Here is a 22,084-nt window from a genome sequence, read left to right as displayed (position 1 = left end):
ACATAGTTTAATTTTAGTCGTTGAAAAAAGTTTTATTCCTTGTTAGTCTTATAATATACAAAAATAATGTGTTTTTAGTTCTTCATGAAGGATTACAACCACAGGATTTTTGTATTTTGTAAGACTAAAAACAAAAAAGGAATTACCAGGATTAAAACCGATTATTACATATTTTACCATATTTTATAGTTTACTAGTCTTTTTTACCCGTGCATCGGGATATTAATCTTTTTGTGTAATTTTTTAAAAAACTATATCTAAAATGTATTTTAGATATAAAAAGTTATGAATTTGTAAGTTTTTTTTTATACTGTATGTATGTTTTTGTTTCAGTTGTTATTATTTTTTATTTTTTATCGTTGTTTTCGTAAATGCTCGATTAATGGTTTTTTTATATCTTTGGCTTAATTGCACTTTTGGTCCCTCAATTTTAGCCTTCCTGCGAAAATCGTCTCTAAACTTTAAAATTAGCAAAAAACGTCCCTAATGTTTATACCCGGTTGCAAAATTGGTTTTCCGTCCAATTCCATCCAAAAACTAACGGAATATTCCTCAAAAAATTAGTTAAAAAATTAAAATATCCCTCCTAGAAGAAAAAAAAAACTTCAACTCTCAGACATCTTCATCTTCTCCAGTTTTAACTAGAAAGTCAATAGTTTTCAAAGACTCAAATTGTTGATGGAACCCAAAGCATTGAAATTTCAGCAAACAGCCATAACCCAGATCCATTAAGGAGGAAGAGGAAGCAACACCCACAACCCCATAAAACGAATATGCTTGTCTCTAGATCTAGCGATCCTCTCCTCCTTTTCCAAGCCCAGATCGCGAACAAGAACCCACTTGCTTCCAGATCGCGAACCGAAATCCTTCGATCTGTTGCAAACCAGAACGGGGATCAGAGAGATCTTTTTGTTTGGAACTTGCTTCCCACCAGAAATCAGAAACCCAACCCCTTTCCATCTCAACTTCAACATTGATTGTTTTCGAAAGTTGCGATCTTTACCATGGTCTGCACGCGAGATTCGGGGAGAAGAAGAGAAAGTAGCACCGGAACCAAAGGGTATGAATCAGTAAAAATAAGAGGTGTATAACCTCTTGCCAGACGAAGAGAAATTTGAGAATTTGGAAATTTTTATTTGCTGGTGTTGCTATTTTCTTTATTTTGATAATCTCTTCCTTCCGTGTTGTGATAATCTCATGAGTTGATGTAATATTGGAACTATATTGCTAATAGCGTGGTTAATGGGAAGAAAATCAAATATGTTAAGGTGTGTTTTGTGTGATTGTGAATGAGATTTTGGTTTGTGATGTTTCAAAAAGGAGAAGATAAATGTTATTGTTTATGGGTTTTTGATTAAAAAAAAAGATGATGAAGATGATGAAGGAAGAGTCATGTTGTGTTGTGTTTTGGGTTTAATCTGAAATTTTTCTGGGTTTGAAATGGGTAAATGGAGTAAAGGGAAATGCAGATTTGGAGAAACTGGTTCTAGTGTTTGTGATCATCTTCAATTGATGGTTGATTTGAGATCTGAAATTGATGTTTGGGGTGGGGTTGATGATTTTTTGGTTTGCTTCTGGGTTTTCTAGAGAAGAATATGAAGATTAGAGCTGTCAATATGGGTTCCAACCCGCGGGCCAGCTCGACGGGTTGGCTAAATGAGCCGGGTTGGGTTGGTTAAATTCCAGCTCGAAAAGAACTTGGGTTAGTGCAACCCGGCTCGTTTAACCCGCGGGTTAGACGGGCCAACCCGCGGGTCAAGCGAGCCAACCCGTCGGGTTAGAGTTAATTTTTATTTAAAAAATTATTTTATTTCTCTTTAATTCCAGGTTAGTTTTATGGATTAATTTTAGATAGAAAAATGAAAATTTTCATTTCTTTTAATTTGAGTCAATTTTTTATGTTTTATTTATTGTTATTATATTATTTATCTCATTTTAAATGTGACAGTAAAATAATTGTGTTCTTAAATCCTGTAAACTAAATTCTTTTTCTATATTTCAAATGTTAGATAAAAATAATTGCGTTGATAAACCTCTTTTTTATGAGTTGATACCAATTTCTACAAGTATTTTTTTGAAATTATTTTTTTATAACATTTTAAACATTTTCTAATCCAATTTCTCAATTTTTTATATTTATTTCACTCAACCCGCGAGCCAGCCCGCCAACCCGCGAGCTTGTAGCGAGCCGGGTTGGGTTCATATTTTCCTGACTCGTTAAGACCCCGGGTTGACACAACCCAACCCGTTTTCAACCCAACCCATACGAGTTGACCCATATGGGTAGGGCTGGCCCGTATTGACAGCTCTAATGAAGATGATGATGAAAGTTCTTTGAAGAAGATGAACATTCATCAATTTCTAGGTTTTTGTTTTATTTTCTTATTTTTTATTAATTTTTATCCCAGAATTCGTTAAATATTGGATGGAATTGGACGGAAAACCAATTTTGCAACCGGGTGTAAACGTTAGGGACGTTTTTTGCTAATTTTAAAGTTTAGGGACGATTTTTGCAGGAAGGCTAAAGTTGGGGGACCAAAAGTGCAATTAAGTCATTATTAGTCTATATCTTTTGAATAGTTTTTTACAGGGAGTTTTTTGGAAACATATTACAGGAAGTTGAAGTAACATATATGTGCTAAAAATAGTCATTGGATTATTTTTTTATTTTTTTGCAATTGGAGTAATTACATTGAAAATAAAATTGAAAACGTATCATGCAACATTTCCTTTAAAAGGATCTTCTTCACATGACATTGTAAAATACTTCTATATAAACTACATTTGAAGTACTATGAGAATTGTTGTCATCACTATTGCAAATGAAGTTTATTACTCTTGCGTTGCATAGAGAACAGGGGTACTTTTTTTTTGTATGTGTTTGTATTTTTTTATAAATTATTTATTCCTATTATTTATTCCTATTATAAAAAATAATATTTTTTGTGATAATTATGTTTTTTTATTTTGTGGAAGTGATAATTTATGTTTTTGTTTCTAATTGTTCTTTTTTTTGTGGTAGGTTTTATTTATGAGTGTGTTTTTTTAACACAATCCTTACCTTCGAAATTATATTTTCGTTTTTCAGTCCTCCCACCAATTCGATGTTATATATCCTTCTATTATTTACCTTGAATTTTTTTAAAATTGATTTATTATTATTATTATTACTTCATATGAGTTATGAATACCATAGAGCAAACATAATTATTTTTTATTTATTGAATTATTAATGAAATCATAATTAATATTAATCCCTGAAAGTTAAAGGTGATGCATATAATATTAAATATCACATCACTCAGAAGAAAAACCTTACCACTAATCATTTTTCCTATAACCATATAAATTAGTGACGATGTTCATTCAATATGTGCACTTCACATTGTATATGTTAATATCAATGCTAAAAAAAACTTTCCCGATCTTTAGGTGGATATCAATTCAATCTCTGTCATGCTCATTGATGTGGCAAACAGTTCCACAGGCCAAGGTATCAGCAAGTGTGAACCCAGCTTGGTCACCCGCCTGCAAACCCGGGTCCCTCACCTCCAGCTTTAGCCCTGCAGTGGTTTTCCTATTTGTGAGGGAACCAATCCAAACCTTCCAGCACACAACATCAGGGTTGTGTAGAAGCCACCACCATAATCTAACAAAAATACTCCTATCAAAATATGGGGGTGCCTTTAAAATCATGAGATGCCACCAGATTAGTGGGTGAGCCAATAAAGTCACACCGAGCTCCCAAAGCATCATTTCCCCCTTACGTTTCATGGGTTGGACATCAACCTGCAGAAGAAAAATAAGCAAACCCAGTTCATAATTACATATTTCAGCTAGAAGTTATAGATGTGGGATACTATCTTAAAATGCAAATTCATGTAAGTATGAGAGGGGTGCTTACCAAATTCTGCACAGGTGCTGCTAAGAATTTTGGTCTAAGACCACTGAGTTGAGGGAGAGTAGTCATCATAGTGGTATACAACTAAAAAGAATAAAAATAAAAATGCTTTAGGACCAGACTTTTTAAGTTCAACGATGTGGCAACAGTGAAGGGTGCAAAAAAGGGGGAAAATATTCAGAGCCCAAATCAAGCACATAAATGTAACATCACAGGTCTCCATAATAACAGCATTCTAAACCCCTTCTTAAATTATCTAGCATCATGTATCCAAACAAACAAATCCCATAAACTATATTAAACTATGGGAAAACCTAATATGCACCATTTTTAGGTGGTGTAATTTTACACCACCTACTTTGACCGGGTATAGCAGGTCAACAAATTATTTTTTTAAAGAAAAAATATCATTAAAAATTTGTCATATATTAAATTTCTTTAAAAAAAGATGTGTTGATCTGTTATAGCAGGTTAAAAAAAGTGGTCTAAAATTAGACCACTTTAAAAGTGGTCTACATTAGGGGTCACCTTAAACTATACTCACAATCATTTTAGCATAAAAACACAACTGGAAAACTGATAGAAGAAAAAGGTTTCTTAAAACAAAACTGAATTCTCAAATCAGCACCGTGAATTCAGATTTAAGAGCTTGCAAATATTTTCATTCTGATGGCAAAATTCACATGAGATCCTTGACTATCACTCTAAGCCAAACACACAAACTGTTTAAACCATAACAACAATCCATAGAATATGCTAATATAATAATCTCATTAAATATCATCGCCCCATTATATAAAACCACAATCCTTATAAGCAACAAAATTCTCTTCAGATGTAAACCATTTATCCTTGTTTGGATTTCTTCTTTCATTATCTTTCCAATATTTGTATTTCTGTTATGGACACGTGTAGCATCTTTTTGTTTGCCCTCAAAATCTCTATCACAATAACCCACTTTTGAAAACTAACCTTGAATCGACACTTGGGAATAAAGTAAAAGACAAAATTTGGAAACTGGGAAGCAGTTTATGATAATTTAAAAAGTAGCAGGCATTCCAAACTTCAGGTTAAGTGTTATTATTTGATCCTGAATGAGTGAAAGTAAGGATATACAACTACTGTAACTCCAGGTAGAAGAGTTGCTGGAAGCTGTAAACACGAATTGAAATAAACATGTTCAAAAGCATATAAGTTATAACTATAAGATGACAGATAACAACATTGCACCAATTAATGTAGTTTGGGTACACAGAACAGCTTGGAATTGTCATTCCAGCAATGGTAAAAGGAGGGACATTTGTGATACACATTACAATCATTTGATTTTGAATTTCCAGATCTATAGCACTTTTTAGAAAGTATTTACTTCAAAAGAATATAACAATCAATGATATTAAGTTGTTAGAAGAATATGACCAAAAAAAATATCAACAAAAATATAAGAATGGGGCTTAAGGAAAAAAAAAATGACCGGATAGCAAAGACATCTACCACCCCCAGTAGGCATAAGAATAAATGAATCTTGCTTTGCCAAAGCTACTTTACATGTTTGATGCTGCAATGGTTGAAGTGACCTATTCCAAAGATAACAACATTTGTCAATTCAATATAATCTAGCGCCTTAGAATTCTGATTTTGTCCTTTGAAGAGAACAGCCAACACACATAAAACTAATGAAACTAAAAGTTGTAACATGAGCTTAAATCACTATGAAGTTAAAATCCACTCCTAGCTCATGCAGGTGAGAAGATACTCCATATTAAAAGAGTAATTCATAAGCTGGACACTAATACCTCAATTTAAAATACTAAATAGACAAAGCTAATCCTTACTGGTTACATAAAAAATAATGATGACCCTTAAACACACTTAATGGTCCTTAATGCATAATAACTCATGAGACTCATGACCGTTCATCTTTGTAACTTGGAAACCTTCATTTTCTATTTAAAAATGACTTTATTTCTAACAGTAACTCCCATTTAAGTAGTTAAATTTAGCAATCAAAATAGAAGCTGCAATGGTTAAATATCAATACAATAAAAGTATACTATGAAGTGGTAAGAATTTTTGTTTGGAATCCCATTTCAACATCACTTCAGTTATTGTGTGATTGAGTTTCTATTTCACGTACCTTTTGGAGCCAATCATAGATCAATATACAGGACTAACCTGAAAAAATAGAACTAACCTTCCAGGACTCTCTCTAATTAAAGGCTAATATATGCAGCAAGGATATATATAATAATAATAATATGACAACTTTTAGTGACTTCCAGTTTCCAAATGAATGATTTCATACAACATCCATCATGAAAATTTATAGAGGGATCACATAGTTTATATAAAATTATCAAAACTTATAGAAGGATCATATTAAATATTAAAAGAAATCATGTGCAAAATACATCATTTTCTGTTTAATGAAGAACAGATTTCAGGATGCCATTTATCCGCAACATATAGAATTCAACCCCTAAATCTTAAAAGAAAAAAACATGGGAAAAGGGAAGAAAATCCTGAATAGCAATACCTTGTTTTTCTCGAGCCTCTTGACGGTGACGCGATCCCCATTGGCTTTTATCTATTCCAACATATAAGTAACCCAATAGGCATGACTCATGAGTTCAATTAGTCTGTAACTTACAATTGAAACCATTGTCCTAGAACTCCCTAAAAATTCAGGATATTTTGTATTGATTATCACCACATAAGTAGTTGAGTCCAAACTATCTCACCAAGGTTCCTTAGCCCAACAACATAATCACACATATCGATAATCTCCTATAATGGATAAAATGAAAGATTAAAAACATTCCATATATAAATGCAAATACTAAATATTTTCATCTGACATGCTACTAAATTGCAGAATCAAGAGGTTTGCCACACCAGAACCTCCCAAATTAAAAACTTCTCATACACAAATGCGAGGTTCCTTTCTACATTATTGGTTTAGTAACCTCCTTGCCAACACTCCCTTTACCTTACAGTTCAATGTTACTAAATTTGATAATGACCCTACTCTCATGTTTTGCCACCACAGATTTCACATAGTCAAATGTAAGGATTGATCAATTCCATTCCTATAATTTTGAAATGAGATATCTATATACAAAGATACTTTCTCTGTTAAACAGCAAAATATGAGCACCTACATTGAGCAAAGGCAAGACAACTGTCGAGGAAAAATATATATATCTATCTATCTTTGCTTTGTGCTCTGTTTTCTGGTTTCTGGTCTTCTTCTTTCCCTCCCCTGTATTGTGCTTTTGATCTTTTCTTTCTTTCCTTTCTGGCCTCGTGTCTTGTATCTGTTTTCTGTTACAATGGGTGGCACCCTTGTGCCTTTTAATTCAAGTTGTTTGGCCTATAAGAAAAGAGATAAGTTGATTTAAATTTTGTAAATTTTAATTTATTTTTAGAAATAATTCTTTTGGTCAGTTAAGTTACTCATATACGTGAGACAACCCCATTTTCTTTTTAGTTTTTTATATCTATAGGTGAAATTTATAAATGACCCACGGTGAAGTCTTGCAGTGAAAAGGAACCTTGTAGACTGTAGTTATCATCAAAACGAAATAACAGGTCTACAATTATTCTTTCCTTCATTTTATATACGAATAAAAGAATAAATATTGATCGTTAGATTTAATCATAAATAGTTAAAATTATTTTTTTTTTGGTTATTAGGAGGGCGATACACCCGAATAAGAAAGCAACTACACTAAGGTAGACCTAGGGTAGGACACACCCGTACAATCAAACAAGAGCAAATGCCAACAGCTAGCTGGAGGCCCCTCTAAACGATGAACACCCAGAGGGTAAGTATGAGCCAAACTAGCCAAACAATCCGCTACACCATTAGCCTCCCAGAAAACATGCGAGAACTGCACCGTCCAATCCCTTGCCGCTAGAGCCTGAATTTGGGAAACAATAGAGGCATAAAGATGGTGAACATCACACCCATTATTAATCAGGTGGATTGCTACATGAGAGTCACTCTCAAACAAAACCTGAGGAAACCTCTTCTCCCAAGCTATTTCCAGTGTAGAATGAATTGGCCAAAGCTCAGCCCAGAGGACATTGGACGATCCAAGGTTCCTACACATACCAAAGAGCCAACCCCCCTCTTCATCTCGACATAAACCTCCACAGCCAGCAGCTTTCGTAGGTCCTAGCACTGATCCAACAGAGTTGCACTTAACCCATCCATGAGGGGGAGGAAGCCAGCGAACTTGGACCTCTCGGTACACTCCACAAGTCTTCAGCGACGTGGAATCATGAAGCGCTAAGCTATGAGCATAGTCCTGCTCAAGAAGCAATGCTGAAAAAGCAATCTGCTAAAGGTTGAATCCTACCCCATTAAAAACAGCATTGTTTCTAGCCTTCCAAATGACCAAACAACCATGCCAAAATTGGTGGGATACTGGGCATTGTCTTGCCGCAAAGAATGGGAATTAATATTGGATATCACCCAATCCTTAGCCTCTTGGAGAAAGAAACGCTGCTGCAAATCTTGCTGGACCAGTTGCAACCAAAGCAGACGCACACAAGGGCAATCACGAAAGAGATGAATGATGGTCTCATCCTCTAAGTGACAAATTAAAGAGGGCAGCGAGCGTCAGCTACCAAGTTTGCTTGCCACCTCCTGAAATTCACCCACACGCCATTTCGAGCCAAACGCTAGACGAAGTTGGAAATCCATAACGGTCCCTCCCACTTCCAAACGTTACGCCAGGCACCATCATATGCAGGAGAGGGGAGCGGGTCAAGAGCCTCATAAGCAGACTTGGATGAGAAATTGCCATCAGGGACTATATTCAAAGCTCGATGGGGCATTGAGCGAATCTCAGCTACCACATGTTGAGGGACTATATCCACAATATTGGCAAGAATCCAAGAGCCTCCATTGTGGTCAAAATAGTCCGCCACACACTTCGTAGTATCTTGATCCGAAATATTACCCAAAGCAACATCCTGTAAAATCACACCAGAGTGTAACCAGGAATCCAACCAGAAACGACAGGTCCTACCATCACCTATCCTCCAACGTAAACGCTGGTGCAGGTCATCCCAGGTACCTCTAATAGCCTGCCAAAAAGTTACATATTATTAAGTAGTCACGAGACTATCATATAATTATTAAATTATTTTAATCTTGACCATTCATAATTAAATCTAATGATCATAATTTATTCATATAAGATATAGAGTGAAATCATACTCTTTTTTCACTTAAAATCTAGGGATGATCAAGTAGTCCATGAATTTGTAAGTGACTTTGATTTCAGTTTCTCTGAGGAAAAAATGACATTTAGTGGCGGTCATTTTTACAATTACTGGTGGATTTTAACCGCAACTAAACATCATTTTTCCTCATAAAGACTATAATCAAACTCGCTTATAAATTCATGGACTAATTTTACCGTTTACCCTAAAATCTTACTTTAGACATCCATTTTTCATACACTTTATACTACTGAAAGCATTATTTAAATCTTCCTTTACCGACACAAGCACATATGTTAAACATAGCTAGAGGTAAGATTCTAAACTCCTGGTTTTCAATATTTCAGATCCAAATATAGGACATTGGAATAAAAGGACATTTATAGAACTAATGGAAAAGGAAATGAAAAGCAAAGAGACAAAAAGAGTGAAGCCATGTGGTTTCAAAGGTCACATATCACATGCTATCAATATTTGTCCCACTAGTTTTTGGATCCAAGTTAACTTTCGTAACGAACATATTCTGTGTCAATTTCATTCATAATAAAGCTATGTACCAAAAGAAACACAATGATTTCCCATATCAAGTTATTCGATCGTTTTGTTGTCTGCATCTGCTTCAATTAAAATTAATACTGAAATTTGTTTTGTCAAAACAACGTCAATTTTAAACACAATCGTGTGTCGTCACATGAACTAATCTGTCGAAGGAAGGGTAAGAGAAATGAAAAAAATTGGAAGGTGAAGAACCGGGATTCAAATCCTGGCAAATGAACTAATCTAATAACAATTAACTACTAATATTTTCTTATAAAAAAATATGAACTAATATGTCACATGGAATCATTCACTATAGTACTAATTACTACTAGTAGCAAAGTTAGTAAGGGTGATGTCTAAAAGTGTCTCACCCTATACTAATACATAATTGAAAGTAGAATTGAGATTTCACCAACATTTTAAAGTTTTGTAAATTGCAAATAAATTTCTTTGCTTAACATGGTATTCAATCACGCCTCCACCACATACGCACCATCAACCCATCACCACCACCTCTGGCCGCCAACATGCCATCCCAACCCCTTCATCGGCTCATTGCCTACAACCCAGACATCGTCTTCTTACTCGATGGACAAACCTCCCTCATCCTTTTCGACGTCACCAAGTGGGAGAAAAGAGTCGTCTTCACCGCCATCTTCATGCCCTCCATCGAACTCACTAGTGGCTATTGCATCCTCTTACCTCGACTCTCTAAGGAGAAACACGACTAGCTCAAACGACTAATTTTCTTTCTCCTAAAGTTCAAAATCAATAACCATGTTATCCTCGAGTCCCATTCCTTCTACACCGTGCTCTTCAACAACCTAGAGAACGACCTCATCGTAAAAGGGAAATCGTTTTTGAAGACTTCAACGACAAGCATCATTTAACTTGCTTGCAAAATCTCTTTATGAGACCAATCCCTCTGACACCCACCTCGGAAGACCCCCTTGGCCACACCAAATCATAGCTCCGATCAATTCCACCGAAAACATCGGCCATCAATCCACAACCAGACCACCAAACCTCCCCAAAGTACCTCGGTCAGACCCTTGTCCATCCAAGAAGCAATGCCACTTAAGCCACTGACAAACCCCTGGCTGTAACATCTCGATCTGACAACTAGCCTCACAATAACAACACGAGTTTTTCCAGCATATTTTGTCCTCACTCACGTGCTTCCCGAAAAAACTTCCGGGAAGGTCACCCATCTCAATATTGCTGAAAGGCAAGCACACTTAACCTTGGACTTCTTATGATTTGGGCTCCCGAAAAAAAGATGCATATTTTTGTAATGAGTAGTACAAATCAAATTTTATATGCCCTCCTCAACTGTATAGTCCCAGACTGATATATTCTCGAAATACCTATTTTTCGGGTGTGGCATCGGTCCAACTGTATAGTCTCATACCTATATAGCCTCAAAATACCTCTTGTTCAGGTACGATGTCGGCTCATGCATGTATCCTGCACCCAAAAAATAGGTATTTCGAGACTGTATAGGTATGAGACTGTACAGTTGAGGAGGGCATATAAGATTTAATTTTTACTACTCATAACAACAAGATGCATCTTTTTTTCGGAAGCCCAACTCATAAAAAATCCAAGGTTAAGTGTGCTTGCCTTGTAGCAATATTGAGATGGGCGACCTTATGGGAAGTTTTCCTGGGAAGCACGTGAGTGAGGGAAAAACGTGTTGGAAAGACCTATATTATTACCGTGAGGCCAATCGTTAAGTCGATATGTTACATAGCTTGTCTAGATTCGGACGAACAAGAAATGGACGTTGTTCGTCGGATTCGCAAAATAGCTTGGTTATGCGATATATGGCTAAAGAGATCTAGGTAGGAACTTTCAATGGTGTGGTCTCTCCTATTGGTGGTTTTGTAGAGAAGATTCGGTGGGGGAATTGGTTAAGTAGCGAGTCATGTTGAAGGGAATTTGGAGTTGTCGATGGGGTTTGGCAAAAGAGAGGTGGGTGTGCATTACGCTAAAAATACACAAATAGAATAGAGCAAGTGGACTCTATTGCTCAAGTAATATAGAACTATGAAGTCTCAGTTATCGAGCATAAAGGATTGTGAAAACAAACTAACTCTAGGTGTGAAATCATGGTTACTGTAAATAATAGTTGAAAAATTGTGGTGTGTGACATGAAAGTAAGCGAGTAAGAGTAAGACGATGAGGTGAAGAATCATAATGGAAGAACCTCAAGATTGCAAGTTGTTGAATCATCTCCCCCTGTTTTATATATGTTATCCTGAGAATCTATGTCACTATGTGTAAACTATACTTCTCATCTGTTAGATAAAACGTCAGGTTTTACCTAAACTACTTACCTAAGACAATAAATACCACTACGTACCATCATGCAAGGGTGAACGCTTAAGTAAGGATTAAATCAGAGAAGCTACCTAAGGGATATTTCACTATCCAATCATAGGCTAGTCGAAAGCATACAATAACTAATGCTAATACCTCCCCCAGAAGCGCACCAAAAGTAATTCCCTATCCCCAATCTTCTTTACTTTTCCATAAAGTAATTCCTCAACCAGGAGTACACTATCATACTTTTGATCCCATTAATTACTTCATATGAATTACGCACATAAACAGAAAACACAATTATAATAAACCGAAATAACACATATAAAAAGAATAGGGCTAAAATCATATCCTAAATTAGAACATCGAGAAAGAGATTTAGATACTCATAATAGAATTATAAACCATGAAAATCTTAGTAGATAAAATGTTACAAAAAAATAGAGGAAAGATGAATCTCTTGTGCTTCTGGTCTCTCTCTCCCCATCCTCTAAAGCTTGTATCAGCCTTCTTTGTGTTCTACACTACTACACTCTATATGTTTATTTTCCCAAGCCTCTTTAAATAGAGTTATATAGGTTAAAATGCATGTTCTCTAATGCACCAAAAGGCATGACTATGCCACTTAAGGAGCACGACCATGGTCACTTGAAATTCTGCCACATGTAATTTGGAATTGACACGGTCGTGAAGTTTGATTTCATTAAGCACAACCATATCCTCTAGAAACCACGACTGTGCTTCCTGTTCAGCACGTTATTCTTCACCTTTTTTACTTCATTCCACCCGTGTGAAATTGATCATAACACATCGAGGTGAAACGACGCGTGATCTTTGGGGGCGTGTAGATTGTCAACGAACTGCAAACAAGTGCAGGCGTGATCCTCGTACCACCTAACCAGTTGGAATAGTCGGTAAAATTTAATTAATGCTATGTGAATCTGAATTTAAAACTTATCATTTCAATTTAGTGTTGAAAAGACAGAAAATCAGGTTAGCAAGGGTGTCAAGCAGGCACTTGACTGACAAGGAATAACATGACAAGGAGAATGATAACATGACAAATGACGTGACATTGGGTTTCAAGGACCGTCTAGATGGCGAAACGAAGATGCTTCGAGCCATTACAAACACACTTTGCTTTCATGCTCTAGGCACGATGTCTTGCGGACTTGTCAATGACCACCAAGATGGCGAAGCGAAGATGTGGTGAGTCATTAAAGACACACTTTCCCTTAATTATTTAGGCACGATGTCTTGTGGATTGGTCAAGGGCCTCCCATATTATAGGCTTGCCTTAATGATGCTTGGGTGAGACGACCTCTCTCTAAATGGATATGGTCGTGGAGAGTAGATATTAGAGAGGATCTTCGAAAGTAGACTCAAGTGCGAGCCCTTAAGGCATAACTACTAGCGAGTTGTGTTGGGGCAAGAGCATGAGATTGCTCACATTGAGACTCTCCCAATTGGCGATTCCCTCATACGTATGGTGAGTTGGTTCCTTGTTAGCGACCTCATTATGTTGAGCTTACTCTAATTGACAACCTGTAAGGGCTCTTCGGCCGATAATTTATGAGGCCCAAGAGCCCAATTAAAAATCAAATTTAGAATTTAATACATACGTACCCATATAAAAGGAAGATGATCTTTTATAACATATATGTTCACTTATTTTATCTAAAGCGATTAGGTCATTATAAAACCCTACTTCTGCTAGGGTTCGTGTATAGCAAGCATCATTGTTTAATCCTCTAAAAATTGAAGTTATATCCAAAGGTGGACAATAATGGTTCACCACTTTCAAAGTCCACATATTATATTCCCCCTTTTCATGTTTTGCTTTTCTAAATATTTTATGGAGTGAGAGCTAGCCGCCATGGAAGGAATTATCAACGAGCCTTCAAATGGCTGACTTGGATGATTGAGAGCCACTACATATGGTAACAATTTTTTTTTACCGAAAGGAATTAGTGTTTGATCCACTTACTTACCTATCATTATCTTTACAAAATTATTGTCTAAGAAAATTCCAAAGCCATTAATGAGAGTGAGGCACAAACATGGGTTTGTTTCTAGTCATTGATAGGTCTTGGTTGTACTATGCACACCTAACAAGAAGTCGTAGACTAGCTACTTTTTAAATCAGTTTTTGTACCCGTTTACTGTTACCCTTTTGTTGACAACAAATAAATGGTGGAATATGTATTACTTTAATTTACAAGCAAAGGGTTTATACCACTAGAAAGATAAGAAGATAAGAGTAATAAGTGTTATATATGATGTCATGTAGTTGGAAGAAAAAAAGTGTCGAGAGGTGTCGGCGCTATTTAAGATTTATGAATCATTGTTGTAGATGGTGAGAACAATACCCTTTGTGGTCCTTATTATCCCTATCCTATTTACCCTTCATGTTTTCATTTTCCTATATATATTATTGAGGTTTTCTGGTCTTTGTTCTCCTTATGACTTCTCTAAGTTTTCTCCATATTAATCTTCCTCTGGATCTGTCTTGCTTTGCTTGCATTCATGGATAGGTATGAGGGAAAGAGAACCTTGAGGTACAAAGAGTACGATGAGGAGGAAGAGGAAGAAGAAGAAGATGAAGAAGAAGAGGGTAGAAGAAAGAGAGTAGTTACAGATCTATATAGCAAGAGAGGGTCTAAAGGTGGAAGCTCAGTGCCACCTTCTTGTCAGGTGGAAAATTGTGATGCTGATCTAAGTGAGGCTAAGCAGTACCACCGGCGGCATAAGGTTTGTGAGTACCATGCCAAAGCTCATGCCGTACACATTGCAGGGATGCATCAACGGTTTTGCCAGCAATGTAGCAGGTTGAGAAACCCTAACCTATTTTAAGTAAAAAACTATTTTGTTTAAGTCTAATTATAGATTTGCACTTTTGTTGATGGTTAAACTTTGCTGTGAATTGCTGAGTGCAGAGGGAAGAGGTTTGGTTAGTATTAAGTAGTATATACAGTAGCCCTATGTTGAGGAAAGGAGAAACTTAAATCTTCAATTTGAATGGCACATAACTAGGGTGTGGTTGGTTGGAATGAAAATGAAACTTCCTTTGTTCTTTTTTGGTTTCTTAATTACTTTGGGTTTTCACTCCTACCAATTTAGAAAGATCTATCCACCCCCAAAATGGAAAGTCTTTACTCTTTAGCATAGAGAATTCTTCTTTTTTTAAATTTCTGTTCTCTTTTTTTTGAAATTAATTTTATCCCTCAACAGCACCCATATTACGTTTTGTACATTTTAGTATAAACCATAGATGGATTGTACCCAAAACCAAACCTATACACTCAGTGTTTGGATTCCCAGCCCTCAAAATAACTTTTCTGATTTCTCCCACAAAAATTACTCACAGTAGTTTTCTTCTAGAGTAAGTACTTCTCCCTATAACTTAGAAAATTGAATTTATAAATACAGTACTTATTATTTTCAACTTTTGAAAAGTATTAGTTGTAGTTGACCAATTCCTTGAAATTTTCCCCTCGACTTCTCAAAATTGGTACTCTTTTCCTTTACTAGGTTTTCCCAAGGGGGTTTTATCCTAGTAAGGTTTTAATGAGGCCTGTTTTGGAAGGTCTGTTTTCAATGAGGTATTAGGTTGGGTAGTTTCGCCATTGTTAGGGTCTTTGATATTTTCTTTTTTCCTCTTCTTTCTTTTTGTATTGGGTTGAAGTACCCCTTGTACTTCCATTCAATATATTCATAATTGCCTATCAAAAAAAAATTGCACTATAAGAGAGGGACTGATATCTAACATCGACATCCTAACCGATAGATTTATTGTGAACGAAATTAATTCAAATGATTTCTCTAGATCAACAAAAACTTGGTTCACATTGATACGCTTAATTGGTAAAATATAATTAATGTTCTTTTAACATTGTAAAAGTCATAAATAAATAAAAACAATAAATATTAAAATAGTGATAGATATATAGGAACAGAGTGAGTAATAGTAAAAGATAATTCAAAGATAAATCAATTTTTAACATTATCCACCATATAGTTGCCCTAATTATAAGATTTTGTCCACCGTTGACCAAGAAAAACTGGGTTAATATCACATATTAAAATGAGATATCTACAAATTAATATTCGCACAAAAAAACTTTGTTGCAAATAACATATACTGAATGTTAGTTGTGAAAACATGATTCATTATTGAAACAGTTTTAAACCTGATCCACATAAAACTGTCCTAATTACAAATAAAATCTTATATCCTTCAATAAAATTTTCTAAAATTTTTTCTTTTGTTTTTATAAGTAATACATAAACTAAAAAAGGAAATATTTAAAATTCTTAAAATATTGAATTTAATGCTTTCTTTCTCTAATGATTAAGAGAATTATTTTGAGAATAAAATGGGCTTTAAAATTATTCATTACCAATCACCTATCAAATTTCTACTTTTTCAACATCTATACTTGGAGTCACCATTTTGACCCATTAGGATCTTATTCGTGTTGGGGTTGCTTTCCATTGAAAGCAATTGAAGCCTCTTCATTTTTTTTTAAATTTCCACATAGGAAAGCTCCATCCTACTTCTTATAACAAATTAAAGTCCTTATATTACTTACTCAAAAGGCACACACTTAGTTGACACTTGACAAGAGACGACTGGTTTATTGGTTGTTAATGAGGCCCCATCTAATATCTAATAATATTAGTTGTTAATGACAATATTGGTACTTGATTTAGGACATTAGTATCCATTTATCAACACACAAGACACGTCCTTTTTTTTTTAACAAAACATGAAACACATCCTTTCTTTGTATATATATTTGATTTTATAGGATCTACCTATTTAATATTTAAAAGATAGATTTTTTAAGCAAAATATATTCATTGATTTGAAGTACAATATTAAGAAAGATTGTAAAGTCACAACCTATAACTGAGATTGTTGGACAAAACCATCAACCACGAAAGTTGAAAGTTGAAACGCCCCAAGGACCAAATAATTCCGAAAAAACCAAAAAATCCAACAAAGCCAAAAATGATCGAAACCACAAACTTAATTCCAACAAAAAGCCTTCAATGCAAACAAACAGCTCCAGGAGGAACCAAGTACTCATGTAAGATTTTAACATTAAATTTATACATAGAAGATCTACTCAAACAAAAATGTATTGTGCTCCATTGGAGCAAAGTTCAAATGAGTAGATAATTTTCCATATCAACTAACTTACTCTTCAAAATCTTGTTTTTTAGATTCCATGAGCTATCAGAATTTGATGACTCTAAAAGGAGTTGTAGGAGGCGTCTGGCTGGGCATAATGAGAGGCGTCGCAAAAATGCAATTGACTATCATGGACAATGATTTCATCAATGAGATGGGCATTGAGGCAAGCATATAAATGAATTAATAAAGTCACCCATTGAAACCTTTTAAATAGTGTTGCTGGTCTCTATGCATGGATGCTCTCTATCTTCTGTCAAATCATTTTTCCTGTATGATGAAAAGATTGGTGCTGCTATTAATAACATCCATGAGAGGTTATTTTCACTTAGATTCATTACAATCATGCTTGAACAATGACTTTAGAAAGTATTTGTTTGTTTTTCTTTTTCCTGTGTTCAATTTGTTAGCATTACTTTCTCTGGGGGGCAGAAATCTTTATGAGGGATTTTTTCCAATTGGTACTGCTAACAAAATCTTATTAATATGAAATATTCTGTCAAAATAATCAAAGGGGGAAATTAAACTAGGCACTGCCACCACATGATTAGTTATACTAATATAAGACTGAAATAGATATCATTTTTTCTGCATTTAATTATAGTTTGTTCAACTATTACTACTTGGATATATAATGAGGACTTGCTTATCACATCATTTAAAGCAACAAGTTTGTTATAGTAATTACTAGCATATATAGGAATTAATCATCTTTCCTATTAAAAAACACTGCCTATTAGTCTTAAATCTGAGCCCATAGACCACATTTTTATGTTAAGTTTTTCAAGTTCGGCTATCAATTATATTTATTAGTTACTTGGACAAAGGAATGAAGCGTCAAAGAAGATTGGAAAAGGTATAAATATAGCAGAACATTAGTGTCATAGTGTGCATTAGTCGTTTTGAAAAGCAGATGCCTCTTAATTTTGGTATTTGATCTAAAAGAAAGTATTTCAATTGGTAAGATATATATAATATATATATATATATATGCAGTACTATTTGTTTCCATGTTAAATAAGTAGAGGACAGATCTTGCTGCTAAACTTAAAATTAAAGATACATGCATACATCCCCAATCATTTCACATAACAAGGGCCATTTGTTGCCAATGTACTGATGCAACTACTAAAAGGTTGAATTCTAAAGAGCACAGATGTTTAGAAATCATTCTAAAGTCATAATTAAGTGAGAAGCTAATGTGAATAACTTACTCATGCATGCATCTGTACTGTTGGGAGACAAGGGGGAAGCCAATAGGCTAGGGTCGGGCCAACATTAAATGAGACCTAAAACAAACTTTAAAATAAGACATTCATTACTTAGTATTAATGTTTGATTTTTTGGGGCCTTTTTGACTTAGTAAAAAAAAAATTGGGGCACGACATACAATTACTCCTTTGGTCGTTCCGTTTCGATGTTGCTTGGGGTTTATCTTGTCATTTGTGCAAGTGTTTATTAGGTGTTGTGTTTTAAAAGTTTTACCTATAGGTGCACCAAAGCAAATTTGATTTTAGGCTTTCTTAAGTATTATTGGAGGGGATTATGTTCACTTTGTTGAGTGTTGTTTGTATTATTGACTATTTAATTATCTAATATGAATTTTTGCTTTAAAAAAAAATTGGTGGCCTAAAGCTCTTGCTTGGGTCGCTTGACCCTTGGGTCGGCCCTGCGATAGACCAAGAAAACAAGACACAAAGAGAACTCGACACCACATTTTTACCCAAAATCCTATGATATTTGGTTTATGACAGACATTTCTTATAAAGTCTTCATCTTACTCATATTTAACCAATGAGAGACATTTTTTTAAGGAACTCTTTTACGGTGGGACTCCTTAAAAAAAACCAATGACAGACTCTTTTACGGAGGCAGAGCATAGTAATGTGGTGGTAACGCACACTTGAGGGAGAGAATGTTAAGAATTCAAGTATTAGTTGGAGTCACACGTTGGTTAAATACAAGAGATGTGACTCATATACTGAGTACGTCTTAAAGTTTTGGGTAAAAATGTGGTGTCAGATTCTCTTCGTGTTTTATTTCCTTGGTCCATGGACTCTTATATCTCCCCAACAAATGGTATTGGACTCAATGGTTAGAGTGGTTATGATGACGACTTTTTTTTTTTGAAAGGTGAAATCATATATAAATGAATAAACTCATGGGAACAAAGTCCCCCAGGTGAACTGATAAAAAACAGCAACAAAAAGAAAGGAAAGACAGCAACAGAAAGACAAGAAAAAACAGCAAAAACAGAAAACATAACAATTGCAGCAGTGAAACAGCACCAGGGAAATAAACATAGCAAATTGGGTGTCAGCAACAAGCAGCAGGGCATAGAAGGTTCTCGAACCAAAGAAGAAACAAAAACAGCCCAATAACAACAAGAGTGAAGAGCTTCCGAAGACTGGGAAATTATAATCCAAAGCAGCTCTAACAACTTTCAATCAGATTTCTTCTGTCTTCACTGAGCTCACCTGCGGTCTCACCTTACGCAGAGCTTACCTAATCACTCTTCTTTTCCCGGATTTCACGTTCTAGGAAACCCAATTCCTCTTTCAATGATGACGACTTCTTACATCGTAAGTCTTCTTGGCTGTGTGACCAGACATAGTGTCCCGTTAACGTGGTGAACGGCGAACCAAGTGTTTTTTTTATAAGCAATGAAATATATATATTAAGTGAAGTATAAGGGGTATTTCAACCCAATACAACAGAAGTAGAAAAAAAGAAAGGTACAATAGCATGCGGAACAAAAGATGAAAAAAACCCACCCCACCCCTACCTTAGAAGAAAGATCAAAGAAAGGGGCCTCATTAAAACCTTACTAGGATAAAACCTCATTGGAAAAACCTAATAAGGAAAAAGATCAAAAAGATACTTCCAAGGAGGACTAAGAAAAACATAACAAAGAGAAAGACCCATACATTCCACCAGCACTGCAATCCTACTGAAAAGCTCCACCAAGTAGATACACTTAGACATAGTATCCATCCTCAAAATACAATCAACAAAGCCTTGGAAAAAAGATATTTTAAGTCCAACCAATACATAACCGAATCAATATCACCACACAAAGAAAAATTCTTTCCAGCCCTGCCTCCAAAATGTTACAAAAGAAAACATAAAGCACCCAACTACAATCTCCACCCAATAAGTCCTTTGTTATAAGCTCCATAGAAAATAGCACAGCTAGCATCAAACACTGTGAAGAACTAGTATAGAATGTCTGTACAAAATGACTGCAGCTCAAACTCCCTGGAATTAGCATTCCAGAATAACCTCCATCCCCAAAGATAAAGAGACCTGTCATCATTAATACCAATCTGCCAAGGACCTCAACACCTCCACCTTCTGCATCAAGAACCTACCCTAATACCCAAAGCAATGCTAAGCCCACATCAAACTTGCGAAATACAGGAACAAGGTTCGGATTTCCATTCAAACATGGAACAACGAAATTCCTTCTCAAATGCAGAAATCCAGCTCCAAGAGCGCCATTGAATCAATTCAATGATCTGTTATGCATCTACGTCCTCACTTTTAAACAGTGCATCATTATGAGCTAGCCAAATAGACCAAACCGCCGCTGCCCAAATTGCATTCCAGCACCGTTTCTGCTTCTTTTTCCAGCGATTTAACGAGTGTTGCAGAAAATGAACCTTACAATCCGCTGGTAAAACCACTTCAAAGCCCAACCACATGTAGATTCTACACCATACATAATAAGAGAACGTACAAGAGTAGAAGAGATGGCTCATAAACTCCTCTGATTCTCTGCAGAATGGACACTTCATGCCCTCTTCATCCAAAGTAATTCCCCTCCTCACAAGATTAGTTTTTGTCTGTAATCTATCCCAAACAGCTCTCCACACAAAAGACTTAATGTTAGCAGGGACAAGCATTCTCCAAATATGTTTGAATATTGGCTCAGATGAGATATTCCAATAGCCTTTAATAAAGGCATTAGCCGAACTAACAAGGTACCATTCCTCATGATTATTAAGCCATAGCAACTTGTCAGCAACCCCTTGTCTAAGATTGATCTGATTTAATTTTGTCATAAGATCAACCAACATATTGTTCTCCTTTTCTCTAAGTTGACGACGCCAGGACAGCTTCCAAGACCACAAATTACCTTCCCAACACCCCATATCACCAATATTCGCATTGCTCTGATTTGATAAATGGAAAAGTCTGCTGTAAGTAGTTCTCAACGGCTCAATTCCTATCCACTTCTCAGTCCAGAACTTCACTTCCTTCCCATCACCAACCCGTATACTCATAGCTTCATCAAACCATCCATCACCTGTAGAATCAAAGCAAGATCTGCAAATATCCTGCCACCAAATTGAAGCTCTAGCACCTAGAGGAATGCACAGATCAGGGTATTTAGCCCTGACTACACGAACCCACAAGCTTTGCCTTTTCTTCATTAATCTCCATCTCCACTTCCCTAGAAGCGCCGAATTAAAAGCACTCCAATCTTTAATCCCCAAACCCCCTTGATCCTTTGGTCTGCACACACCTTCCCAATTCATCCAAGCAATTTTCTTTTGATGCTCATCCTCTCCACCCCATAAGAAATTGCACATAATCCTGCGACACTCCTTAATAATACCCGTCAGAATTTTATAAAAGGATAAATAAAACAGAGGCATAGATGAGAGTGTGCTGTTAATTAAACAAATTCTACCTCCAAATGACAGACTCTTCCTTCGCCAATTGGACAGCCTACCTCTCAATTTAGTCAGAATATGATCCCAAAATTGTAATCTGTGAGGATTACCTCCGACCTGGATACCAAGATATAAGAACTACATCTTCATAACTCTACAGTTAAGGATTGCAGCCAGTACCCTTTCCTCCCTACAGTCCACTGCTAC

The 22,084-nt window shown here is 35.6% G+C and overlaps 2 protein-coding genes across 3 annotated transcripts; one reads left to right on the top strand and one right to left on the bottom strand.

Annotated features, from left to right (window-relative positions):
• Nucleotides 1-3,207: 3,207 nt before the first annotated feature.
• LOC130710006 (photosystem I reaction center subunit psaK, chloroplastic-like) lies at nucleotides 3,208-7,217 on the bottom strand. Of its 2 annotated transcripts, XM_057559161.1 has the most exons (5): nucleotides 7,063-7,217; nucleotides 6,438-6,688; nucleotides 5,376-5,478; nucleotides 3,905-3,985; nucleotides 3,208-3,789 (listed from the first exon to the last, which is right to left on the bottom strand). In XM_057559161.1, the coding sequence occupies exons 2-5, from the start codon at nucleotides 6,476-6,478 to the stop codon at nucleotides 3,445-3,447; spliced, it is 570 nt and encodes a 189-aa protein (XP_057415144.1). In that variant the 5' UTR covers nucleotides 6,479-6,688; nucleotides 7,063-7,217; the 3' UTR covers nucleotides 3,208-3,444. The 2 variants fall into 2 exon arrangements, with proteins under 2 accessions (XP_057415144.1, XP_057415143.1); XM_057559160.1 differs by having other exon boundaries at nucleotides 6,438-7,217.
• A 7,166-nt stretch (nucleotides 7,218-14,383) lies between these two features.
• LOC130714911 (squamosa promoter-binding-like protein 3) lies at nucleotides 14,384-17,525 on the top strand. Its single transcript, XM_057564887.1, has 2 exons — nucleotides 14,384-14,829; nucleotides 17,231-17,525. The coding sequence occupies exons 1-2, from the start codon at nucleotides 14,528-14,530 to the stop codon at nucleotides 17,337-17,339; spliced, it is 411 nt and encodes a 136-aa protein (XP_057420870.1). The 5' UTR covers nucleotides 14,384-14,527; the 3' UTR covers nucleotides 17,340-17,525.
• The last annotated feature ends 4,559 nt before the right edge of the window (nucleotides 17,526-22,084 follow it).

Source organism: Lotus japonicus, chromosome 4 (genome assembly GCF_012489685.1).
Source record: "Lotus japonicus ecotype B-129 chromosome 4, LjGifu_v1.2".
NCBI classification, from domain to species: domain Eukaryota; kingdom Viridiplantae; phylum Streptophyta; class Magnoliopsida; order Fabales; family Fabaceae; genus Lotus; species Lotus japonicus.
Note: the sequence above shows the minus strand (reverse complement) of the source record. Positions and strands in the feature narration are given on the sequence as shown.